At 43.3% G+C, this 19004-nt stretch overlaps 1 protein-coding gene and 1 long non-coding RNA gene across 3 annotated transcripts; one reads left to right on the top strand and one right to left on the bottom strand.

Annotated features, from left to right (window-relative positions):
* Positions 1–440: 440 nt before the first annotated feature.
* Positions 441–7547, top strand: LOC141938558 (syncytin-2-like). Of its 2 annotated transcripts, none has more exons than XM_074857434.1 (2): positions 441–883; positions 6023–7547. In XM_074857434.1, the coding sequence occupies exon 2, from the start codon at positions 6023–6025 to the stop codon at positions 7163–7165; it is 1143 nt and encodes a 380-aa protein (XP_074713535.1). In that variant the 5' UTR covers positions 441–883; the 3' UTR covers positions 7166–7547. The 2 variants fall into 2 exon arrangements, with proteins under 2 accessions (XP_074713535.1, XP_074713533.1); XM_074857432.1 differs by lacking the exon at positions 441–883 and adding an exon at positions 2820–3208.
* Positions 7548–9444: 1897 nt separating this feature from the next.
* LOC141938560 (uncharacterized) lies at positions 9445–17682 on the bottom strand. Its single transcript, XR_012627329.1, has 4 exons — positions 17570–17682; positions 13734–13910; positions 9790–9884; positions 9445–9535 (listed from the first exon to the last, which is right to left on the bottom strand). It is a non-coding gene; the product is annotated as an uncharacterized LOC141938560 (long non-coding RNA).
* Between the last annotated feature and the right edge of the window lie 1322 nt (positions 17683–19004).

The following is a 19004-nucleotide window of genomic DNA, read 5'->3' as shown; positions in this document are numbered from 1 at the left end:
TTAAAACATAAAAAAAATATTCTCTGCCCCTATTAAATTTGATTGTAAGCAGACTGATTTCAGTCACAGCACAGACTGGCATAAGGAAAAAGGAAGAAGACATAGTTCTACATTTAAATACTTTGCACTAATGGAGTGCTCTGTACCCACAGGTCTTCAGACACTTCATAAAGTGTGAATAACTGCTCTTCTCATCTCCCATTTAAAGAAACAAAAGCAACAATGCTAAAACAAAAAGTAGTGAGAGAGCTGAGAAAGGACTTGCAGACAGGTCTCACCTCCAAACCGAAACACGTATTTGGATCAGTTTGACCCCAAATGAAAATTAAAATATCCATGCCCCCCAACTGTCGGGGGAGGCAGCGGGTCTGCCTCTAGTCTAACTGAAGAAGAATTTAACCTTGAAGAAATTCCAGTGTATCCATGAGAGGCGAGAAAGTCCTGAGAAGTGCCATGGAAACAAGATTAGAGAACTAAGATAAGAAGAACTGTCCTGACGATTCAGGCGAGAAACTATCACCCAATCGTGAACTGTTAGTTACTAAAGTAAACCAATCCTGTATGAACACCTACTTTGAAGAAGGTTATAAAAAAGCTTGTTAAAACAATAAAGGGGCTTTTGCAGCCATTTTGGTCGCTTTCACACAATCTGATGTTTGTCGTGTCCGTCTCAACTGCGACAAATGGTGACCCCGACGTGATAAATTAGAGCGACGTGATAAATTAGAGCGACGTGATAAATTAGAGCGACGTGATTAGAGCGAAGTGGTCATTTAAAGGAGAAGTATAACGGCGGCGGGAAGAGCCGCGGAGACGGAGCCCGGTGTAGCTGAGAGCAGAGGGAATCTGCCTGGTCCGGACCTGAACTTCGACACCTAAAAAGGTGAGCCACCGGGAACGGGACTGTAATTACGGGGCAGTCATTAACAAAGGAAGAGGAGACAATTTTGTCTACCTGGAAAGCCCTATTAAAAAGAAAGGGGGTTAAAACCTCAGAACAAAGCCTGAAAAAGATTTTGCTATGGAGTAAGATGCAAGGCTTTGAAGCCACAACAGTTACTGCATTCAGTGTGAGTGCATGGCAAGCAGTAGGATTGAAAATATTGGATGAGGTCTCTAAAGGACAAAAAGAGGCATGTGAGTTGGCAACCACATGGCGCTTATTGAGTGAAACCTTAAAGGAATGGAAGATAGAGCGTGAGGCCTCTGATGGGAAACTAACAGACATTCGACCTGAAGACAATGACGGGGAGGACTGTGGCAAAGGGACAAAGGCAGTGGATACCTCAGCCTCAGGAATAGCAGGCAGGAAACCCCTCACGGGCAAAAGCAGATCGCGCCCTCGCCCACCTCCTCCTCCTCCACCATTAAATATTTTGCGGGGCGATGAGGAGCCCCCCCCACCTAGTGGTGCAGCGGCGGCCCCTAGCGGCGCAGCAGCAGAAGGGGTGATTCCATCAGCCCCCCCCGAGGAGGAAAATAGGGCGGGTAACACAGAGCCAGAGAGCGAGAGCGAAAATGAAAGTGAGGGAGAAGAAGCTTTAACCACGGCTTTACAAACTCTACATATCACAGATAAACCCATGGTGAAGAAAGCCCAGCCATGGACTCTCCCTCCATCCACAGTAACTGTAATTCCAAGGTCCCCTGATCGATTTTGGGAGGGAGTTAGAAAGTATGCTGCTGAGGCTGGCAACTGGGATCTGGTTGAACGCCTCAGCCCATACTCTCCAACCCCGGCATGTCCAAAGCCTGTAGATATAGCAGCAGAGGCTTATGGTGCATTCCCTGTTTATAAAGCTGTTGCAGGCACAAATGAGCATGATGAGCACAATCCGATCAGTTGGAAGGTGGTGCAGGATTTGCAGAATAAAGCACAGAAATTTGGAATCAATTCTCCTGAGGTGATGCAACTTATTCGAATAATCAGCACAGATTTGTTGTGTCCATATGATGTTACACATCTCGCACAAGTGCTGTTTCAGCCAGTACAATTACAAGTGTTTCAATCTACTTGGAGGCAGATGGCACGAGCAGCTGCACAAAATAATGCTCGACTGCCACAAGACGATCCGAGGTTAGGACTCGGAGAAGACGCCTTGCTTGGCGAGGGACCATTTAGTAACCCTCAGCTGCAAGCTACGTGGCCTCCGATTGTCCTTGAACAGGCACAACACATAGGGATTACAGCATTAAAGCGAACCATGGAAATGGCAGCTCCAAAACAGAAGTATATTGCTATCCGGCAAGGTCCTAAAGAACCCTTTTTGCAATTTGTAGAAAAAATATCTGCTGCATTGGAGAAACAGGTAGAAGATGAAACGTTAAGACAAATGTTATGCAAACAGCTAGCAAAGGATAATGCTAATGAGGACTGCCAAAAGATAATACAGTCTTTACCAGGAGATCCTTCTATTCCTGACATGGTGGCCGCATGTTCAAAGGTTGGTACAGTGGAACATAAAATGGCGGCTTTAGCTACTGCCATGAACATGCGAAATACAGGAAAATGCTTTGGATGTGGTAAAGACGGTCATATGAAAGTAAATTGCCCGAACAGAAGGTCGGCAGGCAAGCAGCCCATGACTGTCCCACCAGGAACTAATTGCAATAAATGTGGGAAATCGGGACATTTCGCGAAACAATGTCGTTCCAAGTTTCATGCTAACGGGCAACCGATACAGGGAAACCACAAGAGGAGTGCGAGAGGGCACGCGAGGACATCAAATCCCCTCCAGACAGCAGGTCAAATCCCCTCTGTGAGCAGCTATCAGCCGCAACTACTGGCTCAGCAGGGTTGGATGTATCCACTGCCGACACAATAACTATAGTTACAAAAGACATTGTTAAGGTCCCTCTTGAGGCGAGGGGTCCCATAGGACGAGGACTGAGTGCGTTACTTATAGGAAGATCAAGTAGCACCTTAAACGGATTAATCGTGCATGTGGGAGTCATTGATGCTGACTTTACGGGTCAAATTTGTGCATTAGTTTCGACCCTTTATCCACCTGTTACGATTCCAAAAGGTACTCGTCTTGCTCAACTTGTTCCTTTTTTGAGTTGTGTCCCAAAAGCAGAACAGCGACTGCGAGGCGATGGAGGCTTCGGTTCTACAGGACCCCCTCAAGTGTGCTGGTCTCAGACTGTCTCATCATCTCGACCACATATGACGTGCACGCTGTCAAATCATGGACATTCACCGACTACAGTAAGGCTTGCGGGGCTCCTAGATACGGGCGCCGATGTGACTATTATTTCTAACTATCTGTGGCCATCCACCTGGCCAACAGAGGATGTGGACACAGGGGTAGTGGGGCTGGGAGGCTCCGCACGAGCAAGAACAGCAGCTACGGCAATTCTGATCACCAATCCTGAGGGCCAACAAGCAGTCGTTAAACCATATGTGACAGCAGCTCCCCTCAATCTATGGGGGAGAGATTGCTTGTCACAGTGGGGGGTGAAGATTACTACGGATTTTTAACGGGGGCCACTGTGCTGCAGGGTGTTAGGCAACCCACGCTTGTTTTAACTTGGTTAACGAATAACCCTGTGTGGGTGGATCAGTGGCCCCTACCAATGGAGAAATTAAAGGCCCTGCAAGAATTGGTGGCAGAACAGCTAGCTGCTGGACACATTGAACCCTCTCAGAGCCCCTGGAATACTCCAGTGTTTGTGATAAAAAAGAAATCAGGAAAATGGCGATTTTTGCATGACCTGCGGCAGATCAATGCTGTCATGGCCACGATGGGGGCTCTACAACCAGGCATGCCTTCACCGGCCATGATCCCTCAAGATTGGGAAATCATTGTCATGGATCTCAAGGATTGTTTTTTTACAATACCATTAGCTTGTCAAGACAGGGAAAAATTTGCATTCTCTGTGCCTTCTGTCAATCATGCAGAACCTGCAAAAAGATATCAATGGAAAGTTCTGCCACAGGGCATGAAAAATTCACCAACAATTTGTCAATGGTTTGTGGCACAAGCTTTGTCACCTGTAAGGGAAAGATTCCCTACCAGTTATTGTTACCATTACATGGATGACATCCTGTTAGCATCAAACAACAAGGAGCAGTTGAATGACATGGAGAATGTGACTAGAAATTCATTACAACACTATGGATTAGTTATCGCCCCTGAAAAGGTGCAGAAAGTAGAACCCTGGAAGTATTTAGGACTAACAGTCACAGGTAGGCAGGTAATGCCTCAACCTGTGAAACTTAACCTTGAAGTTAAAACCCTTAATGATGTACAGAAGTTAATGGGATCTCTGAATTGGATTAGACCCTATCTCGGACTGACCAATTCACAACTGCAACCTTTATTGGAATTATTAAAAAATTCCAATGATCCAACAGAACCCAGAGTATTAACTGAGGAAGCATTAAAGGTAATTCACATGGTGGAACGATCTATACACGAGAAATTTGTTTCTCGAATAGATCTGTCTCAATTGGTGCAACTCTTTGTACTAATTGACAAAACTGTACCATTTGGTGCTTTGGTGCAGTGGAATTCTGAGTGGGATGACCCACTGCACATTCTAGAATGGATGTTTCTGTCATTCCGACCACGAAAAACTGCTCCTGGACTGTTTGAGCTTATTGCTGATGTAATCATAAAAGCCAGAAAACGATGTACAGAACTAACAGGGCGTGACCCAGCTAAGATTGTTTTACCTGTTCAGAATTGGTATTTTGAATGGTGCTTGGCAAATAATTATGAACTACAGGCAGCCATGGCGGGTTTTCAAGGACAGGTGTCATATCACCTGCCGTCACATCCGCTACTGAAATTTGCTCGAGAAATACCATTTGGTCAAAAAAATTTAAGCCGCCCAGAACCAGTGAACGGCCCTACTGTTTTTACAGATGGCTCAGGAAAAACAGGTAAAGCAGCAGTAGTATGGTATGAAAACAACAACTGGAACAACAAAGTAGTATATCAAAATGGTTCTCCACAAGTAGTAGAGCTATGTGCAATGGCTGTTGTTTTTTCTATTTTTTCTGTTCCTGTAAATATTGTAACTGACTCAGCGTATGTAGCTAACTTAGTTTCTAGACTAGACAAAGTGGTTTTGACCATGTCAGACAATCAATTATTATTTGATGTACTTTTAGAACTCTGGAAAAGTATTCAACTACGGACAGAACCTTATTTTATCATGCACATCCGTAGTCATACCACTTTACCAGGATTTTATACAGAAGGTAATGCCAGAGCAGATGCTCTTGTTTCCGCTATGGCTCTTAATACTGTTCCTAACATAAAGCAACAAGCTGTATTATCACATCAATTTTTTCACCAAGGATATCGAGCTTTACGACGGCAGTTCGGCTTGTCTCATGCGGAAGCTCGGTCTATTGTAGCCGCCTGCCCTGACTGCCAAGGAACTCACACACCAGTATATTTTGGTACTAACCCCAGAGGTATGCAGGCTTTACAGATTTGGCAAAGTGATGTTACTCACATAAATGAATTTGGCCGACAGAAGTATGTTCATGTTTCCATTGATACTTATTCTCATGCCGTAGTAGCAACAGCACATAACGGGGAGACAGGAAAAGATGTAGTTCGACACTTCCAAAAGGCTTTCTCTATGCTTGGGGTACCACACCAAATAAAAATGGACAATGGCCCAGCATACATTTCACAGAAGGTTCAAACATTTTTTAATTTGTGGGGTGTTACTCATGTTACAGGAATTCCCCATTCCCCAACAGGACAAGCAATTGTTGAGCGTGCACATAGTACGTTGAAGCGGCAGCTTCAAAAACAAAAAGGGGGAATGATTGGGGAACCACCACAGGCATGTTTAGATAAAGCAGTTTATGTTCTTAACTTTCTCCATTACGGGGATAATTCTTCTTTACCTCCTCTTTTTCAGCATTTCTCTTCTCTTTTTTCAAAACAGGATTTGCAAAAAGACATCAAAGTGCATGTTAGAGATCTAATTACTGGCCAGTGGAGTGGACCATGTGAATTATTAACCTGGGGCAGGGGTTATGCTTGTGTCTCTACAGATGCCGGCCCTCGCTGGGTTCCTGCTCGGTGTGTTCGGCCTGTGCTGGAACCTGCATCAGGCTGAAGGATGGGTAGTTCCACAACCCAAGCAGAATATCTGGGTAACTTTGGCAAATATGACACATCAAGAAACCTTGTGCCTTTCTACTGCGAACCCGGAAAATCCATTCTCCACCTGTTTGGTGGGAGTGCCAGTAGACACATGGCCAATCCCACAAACCCTTCAGGCTTTCTCTCTTTGCAACTCTTCAAAAAATTGTACAGATAATTGGGATGGTGTATATAGTCACCTTCCACAGGTTACGCAAGAACCCCAAGAGCTAGAGTTGCTAGGCTCTGTTATAATGGATGCTTGTGTGTTTTTTAATTACTCCTATAACACCACACGGAGAGGGCAAAATGTGAATGCAACTAATGCTGCTTATCATAATTCAACTGCTTGGTGCAATTATACTTCGACTAACATCTCACGATCTTTTGCTGTTCCTCTTGCATTACCTCCTGGTGTGTTTCTAATCTGTGGAGATCGTGCCTGGGGAGGCGTCCCATCTAAACTGAATGGAGGCCCGTGTAGCCTCGGACGTCTCACGTTATTAACACCAAATGTGTCAATGATTCTGAATATGACTCGAAAACATAAGCGAGTCCCAAGGACCGTTCATCGGTTTGAAAGTTCTTGTCGAGATAACGTTGAATTCTGGAATCCAGGCCAGATCATAACGGCCTCCATATTGGCACCAGGAGTTGGTGTTGCAAATGCCTTAACGACTTTGAATAAGTTGGGATGTTGGCTTAGCAAACAGACTAACGCTACTTCTTTAGCTTTAAGTGGCCTTTTAACTGATGTTGATAGTGTTAGACATGCTACTTTACAGAACAGGGCTGCAATTGACTTTTTGCTTTTAGCGCAAGGACATGGATGTGAAGATTTTGAAGGAATGTGTTGCATGAATTTGTCTGACCACTCAGAATCTATTTTTAAAAGTATACAGCAGCTGAAGGATGGTGTGAGGCGTCTAACAGAAGAGGACGGATTGGATTGGCTTACAAGGATGTTTAAAGGATGGGGACTTTCTGGATGGTTGATATCTCTGGTCAAAACTGTGGGGGTCATGATCTTGGTAATTGTGACTGTGCTTTGATGTTGCCATGTCTTGTCAGTCTTCTGCAAAGGGCCCTGCAGAAGACTGCTTCTGCAATATTTCTAGCACAAATACAAAAAGGGGGAATTGTCGGGGGAGGCAGCGGGTCTGCCTCTAGTCTAACTGAAGAAGAATTTAACCTTGAAGAAATTCCAGTGTATCCATGAGAGGCGAGAAAGTCCTGAGAAGTGCCATGGAAACAAGATTAGAGAACTAAGATAAGAAGAACTGTCCTGACGATTCAGGCGAGAAACTATCACCCAATCGTGAACTGTTAGTTACTAAAGTAAACCAATCCTGTATGAACACCTACTTTGAAGAAGGTTATAAAAAAGCTTGTTAAAACAATAAAGGGGCTTTTGCAGCCATTTTGGTCGCTTTCACACAATCTGATGTTTGTCGTGTCCGTCTCAACTGCGACACCCAACTGGAAAATTCAGTTGCAGTATTCCAGAGTCATTCTCCGATTTTTAACTCATTTGCCTAGGCAGGATCAGTGCTGACATGGAAATATGAAAGACTTCTGTTTGAAAAAATCAGAATATCCTGATTTTCTTAAAAGGAATTCCCATTTTTCTCAGCCAGTCACAGATTCAGGAAACACCTTCAGTTCCTGAGAAGTTGTATTCTCAGCAAAATTGGCTATTAATTTAGCAGTGCTTTGCGTTGGCCGATTAGCAGTCAAACCTACATTTCATCAGACAGAACATGCTGTCTTCTATTTGATATGGCAGAGCCCTGGAAAGACTCCTCCTTCATGCTGTTTATTGAAAACAGGATCCATTTAGGTATAAAAACCAAACAAACAAGCAAAAAAAACCTCTTGCAGTTTCAGCAAGTTAACTCATCAGTATTGGCTTCTGTGATAGATAGTAAACTATTTATTCATCAAATTCAGTTAAAACAATGGAGAAGTAAATCACCACCTGAGCTATGTAAAGCTAATATTGCTACATTGTATAAAACTAACCGACTAACAGAAAGCGCTTAGCTTAACTAACATAATAAATCAAGGCTGTGTAGGGGGTAGGTAGAAGATATAGTGGTGCGTCCTTATCAGAGCTTTAACAGAGACATGTAGAGACAAGAGGCAAGCAGAGACATGTCAGAGAACTACAGAGGCTGCGCAGAACCTTGGGGTGAAAAGTTCAACGGCGAGGAAGAGGAGATACTTCATCTCTACGACCACTATTCAGGACTCTGCGACCACCGCCCAGAACTGTTGAAGTTTACTGCGCAGAGAAACCTCATTAAAATATGAAGCGGGGGTAGGCGGGGATAGATTATGAATATATATGAGAGTTTCATTAATATACATCACTTTGTAACACATAAGCAAGACGAAAAAACTTCGAAAGTGCGCGCCATTGGTGGAGTTGAACTCCCCGGCCGCCCAGCGCTGTTTTGCTTGTTGCCGCTTGCTAAATAAACAATTGGAATTTTTATTGGCCCTGTCTCACATCAATTTGAGAATTTACCTATAACAGCTTCCTTTGTTGAAGCACCTTGAGCCTATTAGAAACATACACCTTCACTGACATCTTGCTGTTCTGCTTGGAAAATTCAGCAAAAAGCTACCTATTTATCTTTGCATGTACATCCACATAAGTTATGTCAGCTGGCTGTCACCAGTGTGACCAAAGTTCTAGGCACACAGGTTACTGACCTCAAAACACGCTGTTTGAAGTCCTTGTTTGACGTAATTTGTGTTATTCTCTACGTCAATAGCTATTTCATCTGTTGTCTACTATATTTACAACTGAACAAAATAAAGAGAATAGAAACTATTACTCAATGCAGTTTTCCTTAGACATTCTCCTGTCTCACTACAGGAATAATTTCAGCTATGCTAGCAAATATCCTACCTTTTAAGAATAAGGATGTATAGGTATCTGCAATGAACATGAATAATTTCTAATGTTATTAAAAACTCAAAACTTCCAATTTAAGAATCATAGTTGAGAAACATGAACCCCTCACAAAAATGTGCCTGACTTTCCTCTTCATTACTTCAGCTGAAAATCATTCAGAACTACTACAATAAAATCATGCTCCGTATTTTCACTGCACGATGAACATGCAATGTGGAGGTAGTATCTGACTTTTTTTAGGGAAGAGTGTACGTATAGCCAAATGAAACTGCGTTCCCAGCAACCAATAACACTGAACTTTGATATGAATTAATGATACAGAGGAAGGGCAGAAACAAAGGGAACTGGGGGGCAAAGGGGAAGATAAGCAACAGACTTGCCTAAAAAGAGGCTAGAAATCCCAAACTTGTGGTCTGTGTTCTCTTCCCATCAGAGGCAGGCATGGGCATTAGCTGTGGTTTCAACAGATCAGACCTGCATTGTGATATTCCCTTACAAACTGCAGCCAAGGAGGAGGGGCAGGGCAGGGAGAAAAAAAGAAAGAGAACAGAGACAGGGGGTTACAGCCAACAATACAATATATCCATCCCAAGCAAAGATGGCATGGATCTTCTATCATCCCCATGTCAATGTTCTCAATAATATTCATCAAACAATTTATTAAGAATTCTGAGGTGAAAAGTTTGTTCATAGGAATGTTCCTGTGATGAGGCTTTAATAAATCACAGTTCCTGTATGGAAAGAAATACATACCACATTAGACTTCCCTTGTCAAAGTTCACTGCTGAGATTCTTGGTGGCCACAGCTGCTTTAGACACCCAGTAGCTACTACAGCATTCACCTAAAACTGAAACCAAAACATCAGATAAGAAAAATTGGCATGTGTAACACATACTCAAGCAGCACTGTGGCATAATTTGCAGCGTATAGCTACATTTGTTATACCTGAAATCAAGCCTCATGTTTATTTGTAACAGCAATAGCCATCTGATTAAAAAAATAATAAAACTATAGCATCTATTTCTGAATCATTTGTCTTGGATAATTAATTTGCCAAGAGCATGAGTCACCCAGTTAGAAATGAGTTAGAAAATTACTCATTTCTAACTTTATACTAATATTATCCTTAAAATAAAAGGATTCCTCCCTTACCCCTAAATTGTTGCATGTTTTGTTTCTTTTCACAATGCCAAAATCTGCTTTATACAGAATTTTTGGATTGTTGGAATAATTATCTTAGGTTTATAACGCCATTCACCCAGAAAGATCTTACGGTGCTTTGTAAATGTCTGTGTATTCTTCAGTGCACCCCCATACATGATGCAGTACATGACAGTACTTGGCAACACTATACAAAAGCACCTGACTGGAACTGCAGTCAGATCCTATAATCTGTTGAAACAGCAAAGGGAAACTCAGATGCACAAAACTGAATTACTAACAACAGAATTTTGCTGTTTACAGCTCAGTTTTTGCAAAATGGGGTTTATTCTGACTACAGAGGGTCAGATCAGCCAGTGCTTGGTAACACTCATCATTTCAGTGGAAACCTTTCAATTTCTTCAGATTTCAGCTGTGAGCAAACTTTCAGTAAGGAAGCCTGGCCTGCTTCAAAACTCTTCTCATCCTTGGCTGCAGCATGTTGTGACAACATCAGGGCAGCATTAAATGGAGAACTTTATGCTGAACAACATTTGGAAATACTCTCTCTAACTCTGCAAGTCTGGATATGCCCAAAGGCTGCAATCCAGCCAGCCTCCTGCATATTTGACTCCTTGCTGAAGAATTGCCAAAGATGCAACTTCAGAAGCAATTTAGCCAATCTAAGACTGCCTAATAGATGAGAAGCAGCCCTGCTCTTTTGTCCCACCAGCATTTCTGCCTGCTCTTCTGCTGTCCCAGCACCTGTTTGGCCACATGGATCTACTTGCTGATTTGGCTGAAAATAATGGTATAAAAACATGTTTAAAAAACTAGCTGCTCATTAATCAACCCTTTGAGAAGCAACAGAGACTTCATGAGTTTTCATCATCTTTCATCTGCTGGTGCACTTTCAGGGAAGAAGACTGTGCTTCTCTTCAAGGACTGCAAAGAACACTGTAGTCCCATCGCATGGCACAAATACAGGCTCTTCTTTTCAGGAGTATGACTTCATTCTATGCAGGGCAGATGTCTAGTGTGTATTAAGCTCCCTGCCTTCTGTTTTTCCTACAGGATGGGCAATGGCCAGCCTGAAATACTACTAAAACATAAGCTTACAAAAGAAAAAAAAAGGAAGATGAGCTCAGACCAAAACAGGAAATGCCCTGGGCCATTTGTTATTGTCAAAGAGCCATTATTTTCAAGTCCTTTAAAGATGTGACTGGTTAAGAAATTTGTTTTCTAAATGTTAATTCCTTGCCCTTTTATCATGCTTTAGGATAACTGTGTTACCCAATATTAGACATTAAATTTAACATCTAAACTAAGCGGCTAGAAAGCAAGGTTCCTCCAGGGGGCAATTCAGGTTATGGTTATATTGCTTAGCTGTACCATGTAGCATAACTGGAAAGAACAAGAGTTTAACTTAGGCCTGAAACTATTCTGAGCATTTCTCACCACTGGCTCTACAGGAAGCCCAAGTTAAAACATCTGAAGGTCAGTGGCATGACTATCCCACTCCAGTCACATCTTCACTTAAGTTCAAGGAGAAGCCCTGAGTGCCCAAAACCATGATGACATTCCGAGGAATGGTACATAACATCAGAGAATGGCACTAGTTTCTGAGGTCAAGACAGACAGTTGACACTTGCCAAGGATAAAAGAAGCTCTGTCTTGGGTGTCAGAGCCAGAAAGATGAGTAATACTACACTGAAATACTGTAATGGCTGCACTGTAACATATCCTGCTCCTTGGATTTAGCCCATGTTACATGAGCAGTAAGCTTCTTACTCTTGAACCACATCTTTTTGAGGCACCTTATATTTTTGAGACACAGAAGTGTCCAGTCTTCTGGCTTCTACACAGAACTATATATATATATATATATGTACACACACACCCCCCTTTAGTGGAGATCTTTCAGTTTCTTCAGCTATCAGATAAATATCTGATATTTATTTAGATATATCTTGGTATCTTGGCCAGTTTCCCCATTTCAGAATGGCATGACTCTAGATATGTATTGACTTCATGTTCCAATTTATTTATCTTGTTAAGCTTCTAGTAAGAGGACAGCAACAGTTGAGAATGTAACGAGCAACAGAATGCCTTTGGTAAAGTTTTCTGGGCTGTTCTGAGGGCTCTGGGACCATTAGACAGCTATTTACAGCCTCTGTTTTATATAACACTACAAAAGAAGAAACAGTATTCTCAAAAAAGTAATCCTAAGGATTAAAGCTTGAATTTCTTACACCATGAAGAATTTCCATAAGCAGCCCGGAACTGAAATAAAACTTCTGAAACCTCAGTTGAAATAAAATTCAAACATATGTTTCATTTCAGGAAAGTCAATCCTGAGATTTTTACCTTTAAATAATGGTTACCCATGTTGGTATTTACACAGCTCTGTGGATGATTGAAAAAGAATCAACAACACATGGAGAGAAATAGTTTTACTAGTAAGATTTGGAATTCATGCCCAGCCCTTAACCTGGAGGTTTCAAGCTAACATACTGTCTGCAAAAAAAAATAATTAACATCATGTATGGCAAAAAGTGCAAAACAGGCCTAGTCCCAGACTTAGAGATAAAAAGACATTATGCAAATATTTGCAGAACATAGGCATAGGTTTAGAAATTAAAAAAAAAAAAAAGAAAAAGAAAAAGAAAAAAGGGGACATTTTAGGGAACCAAACAATATTTGGATACACAGTTCAAACACCCTTCATGAAATATAAGCAGCACATATAAAAAACATTTTCTGAAGTAGCCAGTGTTCCTGTACTGTATCTGTCCTTCTGCATTAACCATACCACTCTATTTTTATGTCCAAAGGATGTAACCTTGAAACCCATAGGAAAACTAAGATGGCTGTGTGAAAACAGCGGCAAAGCTCATACTGACTTCTCTAAGTACAGGATTCGATTTATTATTCCAGCTGTATAGCTATTTCTAACAGTATGTCCTGAGACATCAGTAGAATGTCGGCTAGGAGAGAAGAATATTACACACCTAGTTGATACCAACCGTCACTCTTTCTGCTTGTGCTTTCTATGGCAAGGTTTTCAGTTATGTGATTACCAGTAACTCAAAAATGCCTGGTTTACATGATTCAGCATGATCACAACCCAAAGTGAGACAGTGTACCGGCTCTGGCTGGGATGGAGTTAATTTTCTGGGGCACATCACAAATGCCCCAGAAACTATATTTAGCAACCAGTTCTACGGAAAAGCCATCTATGCAGACTTTTCTTAAAAATAAGACAGCACGCAATTTAAGAGCAGTCATCTTTTCTTGTATAAATACACTTTCACAAAAAAACCTTTGACCGTATATTTTTTAAACAATAGTTTTACTATTCACAACATGTATCTTAAATACCTGATAGCTAAGCTATTTGCTACATGACTATGAATCAGTCAGACAAAACAGACTGAATGTTTTGACATTTGACAACAAATTGCATCAGACATTGACACTGACAAACAAAATGAATCAAACAGACAAAACATTTACAGGACAAATACTTGTGTCACAATGTGAAAACAGTTCTTACCATTTTCTCCAACGGAGGCCACTTTTGCTGTTACATTGACTACTGTGATACTGTGTTGTTTGGCCTGATCAGCCAACTCCTGTCTAAATGCTTCAGCCCCTTTCAGCAATAAAGAAGTAAAATACTTAGCCATCACTGGTGGTCTTACAGCATCTGTGCCAGAGTTACAGAAAGACCCTAGAAAACGCAGAAGAAAAATAAAAGTTGGGTTTTTTTCCCCTCCAGTTAGTAAAGCTTCAGTTTCCTTTGGTAGTAAAACATATAAATATATATATACGCACATACATACACAAAATATTTCTCAATTATTATTCATCTTGAGAGTCTATTAAATTTTACTCCAGATTGGCAGTTTAAATGAGTAGGGTATGTCACAGAAACATTTAAGAAACATACTTTATCATCATTTATGCTGTGATGATGTTAAAAAGCTCCTGTGAGGTTAAGAATGCACTGTATTAGGCAAACATGAGTACAACTGCACTAATGGAAGGCCCTAATGATCCTGCCTTGAAAAGCTTCCTAATCATAGTAACAAAAGATTTAAATGGATGGATGGATGGATGGATGGATGGATGGATGGATGGATGGATGGATGTATGTAAAAAATATACAGCACACTAATACTGAAAAAAACTGCATTACTAATTCCTCAAAATATCCAAGCCATTCACTTATTTTAGTTGCTAGAGCCAGTATAGAACACTATTACTGTGAGGCACTTGGTTACACACGCTTCTTTAAGAGCTGTTCGAATTAAAGTGACCTGAGAACCTAAGTACACTCATACACTTGGTAAGCGTAATGATCCAAGACACACAATTATGTTTTCAGGTACATTTTTAAGCCTGTTGATGAGAGATAGAAGTTTCTGATTTCAAAATGCTAGATCTGACCTTCAAAACAGTAATCATTTATATTACCGTATTGCAGAGAATAATCGATTTTGAAACTATTTGGTTTAATTACAAGATTAAAAGGTTGGTTAAAGCTGAAATGATCTCTTTAGCTCATCAGAGAATTATGCAATAAATCAAAGGGTAGAATGAATAACCAGGGTGGAGGGAGAAACAGCAATAGCTTTTTTGTCTCAGTTGCACTCTTTCCAAGGACTAAGTCTTGAGTTATTCAAATTGAACAACATACATCTTAGTAAATATAGTTCTTCTATACAATACAAAACAATACAGCTCCTGCTCAAGGAGTAATACTATGTTTGCCATGTACATGCTTTCAAATGAAGCTATGAAGATTTGAAAATTATATGCTGAGCACATGTAGCACATTTTTATAACACAAAACCCTGTCATGGGACCAGGTGGCCTCAATGCATCTATGAAAAGCACACATGCAGCAGTACCTAAACATGCCTTAACACAACCATGCCTCCAGCTGTGAGCTCCCTGTCTCTTCTCTTCTCAGTGAATGACTTTAAACGACCACAGGGCAACAGGCAACCCCAACACCTTACTTGCCACAGCAGCCAGCCCTGGCGCTGGGAAGCCGCCAGAGGCCAAGTGTCAAGGCCCGAGTCCAGCACCAGGTGCTATGGCTTGCCTCCAGCAGCCCATCAGCGATCCCCTCCTTCCTCCCCAGGCCCCCAGCTGGCTATTTCACACTGCCATGTGCTGCTCAAGCCCCCTCTTTGCCGGTGGGTCTGGGATTCATTTTCCAGACTGTATTTTATGCTTCCAGAGCACCTCAAGGGAGCGGCCTCATGACCATCCGCCAACTCCTTCCTCCCACCCTGCCCGAACTCCCGCAATTACTCAGTTAACCAAATTACCCACGAAACAGCCGCAGCATTTGGAGGCCGGCGGCTGGCAGAAAGCCCCTGCCCCTGGGGAAAGGGCCCCGACTACAGATACCGCCGGGGACGGCTGCGGCTCCGGCCCCACACCGCCGTGGGGCTCCAGCCAGCCGCCCCCCACCCTGCAGGGCTGGACCCCGCCTGCTCCCGGCCGGGGACGCCCAGCCCCGCTCGGATCTCCTGGGCCTCGACGCCGTCACCTGCCCCCGGGGTGACGCCTCCCGAGCTGGGGAGCGCCCGCGGCAGCCCCCAGGCCGGGCGCCTTCTGCCGGGGCTGGGTGCGAGGGCCCGGCGGGGTCGGGGCGGCGGCGGGTGGTCTGTGGCCTCGCTTCGCGCCGAGGCGGCTTCCGCCAGCGCTGCCGGGCCAGCGGGGCCGGTGGGGCCTTGACGGTGGGGCCGAGGTGCTACGGCTGGACGTTACGGCGGGCCTCGCGCTCCGGGCCCCGTCACCTTGTCTCCCGTCGTTAATTTGACGTAAGTTCAGGTCCCTTTGAAGGAAGAGACGCTGTGCTGGCCGACTGACACCGGACCGCAACGTGAATATCGTCTGCTTGCCAGTGACTGCCTCTGCGCCCCTCGGTTCAAGGGAAGGCTTGAACGTATGCACGCTGATGCACAACAATTACACGGACAAACTCAAGTCATTTTTCTCTTAAGTTTGTGCCTTTAAAGCTAATCTTGAGCAGGAAACAAGCAAATAGTTGAAGAATTGAAAGTCAGCTGTGGAAAAAATATATTGGATGAACTGGGAAATGTGACACTGAAGAAGCAGCTTATTGCTTAAAAGACATAAAGGAAAATATACCTATATCAGTAAAGAAGAATGCACAAATCAACAGCCTGCAAAGTCATGAGTTCACAAAATCAGCTGTATATGACTTAGAAATAATGTCACCTGAAGGCAATTGATGGCACTGGGCCAACGAGGGTACCACTATATAGGTTCAAATTAAAGGCAGTGTGAAATGCACCCACAGGACTGTGCAAATCACAAGATCAATGACACGCACTGCCCTGAAAGACAGGTGAAAAGGGGCTGATATGGCAGACTACCAAGAAGGTAACGCAGCACACCATTTTCCTCCAAGGCACCTCTGTGACAAGGAACGGGAGCTTTCCTGCCAGTCAGCTCCAAACAAGCCCTGCAGAAGAAGGACTCTCCTCCAACCAGGATGGGAAGGCAGCGCTGTCAGGGCACAGGGAAGCGCAGCAGAACCAGGAGTGCTGAGGGGAAACTGAAGTGCTTTGTCAGTTCCCCGGGGAAGATGAGTTGAGTACAAAGACGCTGAAGCCAGTTCTGGTTTGGCTGCTGCTCAGATGTGCTGAAGGATGCTGGGCCAAGTCCCAGAAGTGTTGACTGTGTCTCTAATTTCTTCTGACAGCAGTGTAAAAGCTACCCGAGATACGCTGTCTCAGAGGGCATCATCTCATCACTCTGATGAGGAGACTATCCACAACTTTTCAATCCTGTCCCAAATATAAGGAGCATAAGTTTCTAAGGGTAATGATGAGAGCTGTAACAAGTAATTCATAAAAAAAATCTTTTCCCCTTGCAGAGTGGCAACCTTGCTCCACAAGTTATAGAGGACTTAAAAAGAAACATAATCAAATTTCAGGAGCTAATGAGTTAACACTTTTGGCAGCAGATATTTTTGTTGCAACTGGCTGTCCTTGCATAAACTACTTTAAGGAGAATATATTGGTGAAAAGCCATATAGGTTATTTACATAGATAGAGTTTCATCATCTCCCACTCCAAAACAGGCTGGGTTGGTTATGCTGATGTAATGTTTTCTTTATCATGGTTTGTGTGAGGCTAGGAGCACATGTTAGATTGTGTTTTGCTCTTTTAGTATGTTGATGGTAGTCCTTTGAGATACTAGTTTAAATTACGCAGCATGTGCAGTATTTTAAAATCAGTTTCAGAAATCTAATATTCAAACAAAACCAAAATACTGCTTGTACTATGAGCTTTGTTATGCCCCAAGTTCTGCAGAAAACAGCACCCAACATTTTTAGGAATATACCTTGAAAAATATTCCGAGAAGATCTTCAGTTTTCCTTTTCAACAAGTAGAAGAGAACAACTTTCAGGTTTGCTCGCAGGAGCTAATTTTCCCCTTTATTTGAGAACCATTCTCAGTCCCTTCCTGGTATGAAAAAGGTGGTTTGGCATTAGGTTAGTTCAGTAGTTTGAATTCACTGTTCTGTTCAGGATAGAAACTAAAATACTTTTAAAAAAGTTAGCCTAAGTCTTAAAGAATGTCTACAAGAGCTTTTCGGTTTTGTTTGGCAAGCAATTTCAAATCCAAAATCGCATCACTTTCTGCTGTTAAAACACACCGACTCTTGCAACATGGTCTGCATCTGAACTGAAATCAAGCACACATCTTTTACTGATACGACACAACCTCTGTTTAACGAAAGATGGGATATAATCTTAAAGACAACCTCATCAAAGCAGCTGATACAGGATCTGTGTAGAATTATTCTTTTACAGAATTGCTTGCACTAGCTGGCATTTTCTTCAAATGAAAGACAAACGTTTGGTTTTGGTAGTTATTGACTACTTTCAAGTTACTTTTCCTTTTATTTCAATTTAAAACAGGCAGACATTCTTTATTAAAGTTCAAAGAATTCCTGTCTGAGTCTAAAGAGAAACTTATGGTGATTTTTGTTACCTAAATCCGTACATTTCCATACTCTGGGTGCCTGCAACACAGAAGCCTCAGAGAACACCCCTCGCAGCGCAGCGCGCCCCCACTGCGAAGCCCAGCCGCCGCCTCAGAGGAAACCTCCCCCCCGCACCGCCAGCCGGGCTGCCCGGCCCGGCCCGGCCCGGCCCCGCCGCGTGCCCCCCCCAGACTACATTTCCCGCCGAGCCTTTCGCCGCGGCAACGTCCGCCCTCCCTCGCCGGCGGTCGCGTGACGGCGCCGAGCTCTGCCATTGGTCAGATTTGAAAAGAATCGCGGCCGTGCCTTAGTTTTGTTGGTGAGTCGCAACGGTTGCTAGGGCCGCTCGGCAGAGCCGAGCGGCTCTCGCCTGGCGGAGGTCGGTGGCTGGGCTCGCTCAGCCTGCCGTGCGCTCTCCGGTAAGGGGTTGTGGGGCTGTCGGGCTGCCGGCCGCTCGCTAGAGGAGGGAAGGAGGCCGCGGTTTCGACCTCGGGGTCGCGGAGCTGGGAAGCGGTGCTGGGGGGTCTTCCCCTCGCTTCTCCCCTGGCACTACGGTGGGTGAAAACTTGTGGAGCGGGGGATGTGTGTGTGAAAACTTTTAGGTACTGCTGAGGGGCGTGCAAGTCACGGGTAGCGTCCAGGGCTATGACCAGGCCATGCGACAGTGTCCCGTAAGAACGGGACAACACTGCGAAGCCTTGCAGTGAGAGATTGGTAATTGCGGAGGAAAACTTTTCTTTTAAATTTTTTAAAGTGTAAGTACGGATGCGTTATGTTTCTTTATAAGCTG

The sequence above is a fragment of the Strix uralensis genome, unplaced genomic scaffold (assembly GCF_047716275.1).
Source record: "Strix uralensis isolate ZFMK-TIS-50842 unplaced genomic scaffold, bStrUra1 scaffold_147, whole genome shotgun sequence".
Taxonomy (NCBI): domain Eukaryota; kingdom Metazoa; phylum Chordata; class Aves; order Strigiformes; family Strigidae; genus Strix; species Strix uralensis.
This window is presented reverse-complemented; position numbering and strand designations above follow the sequence as displayed.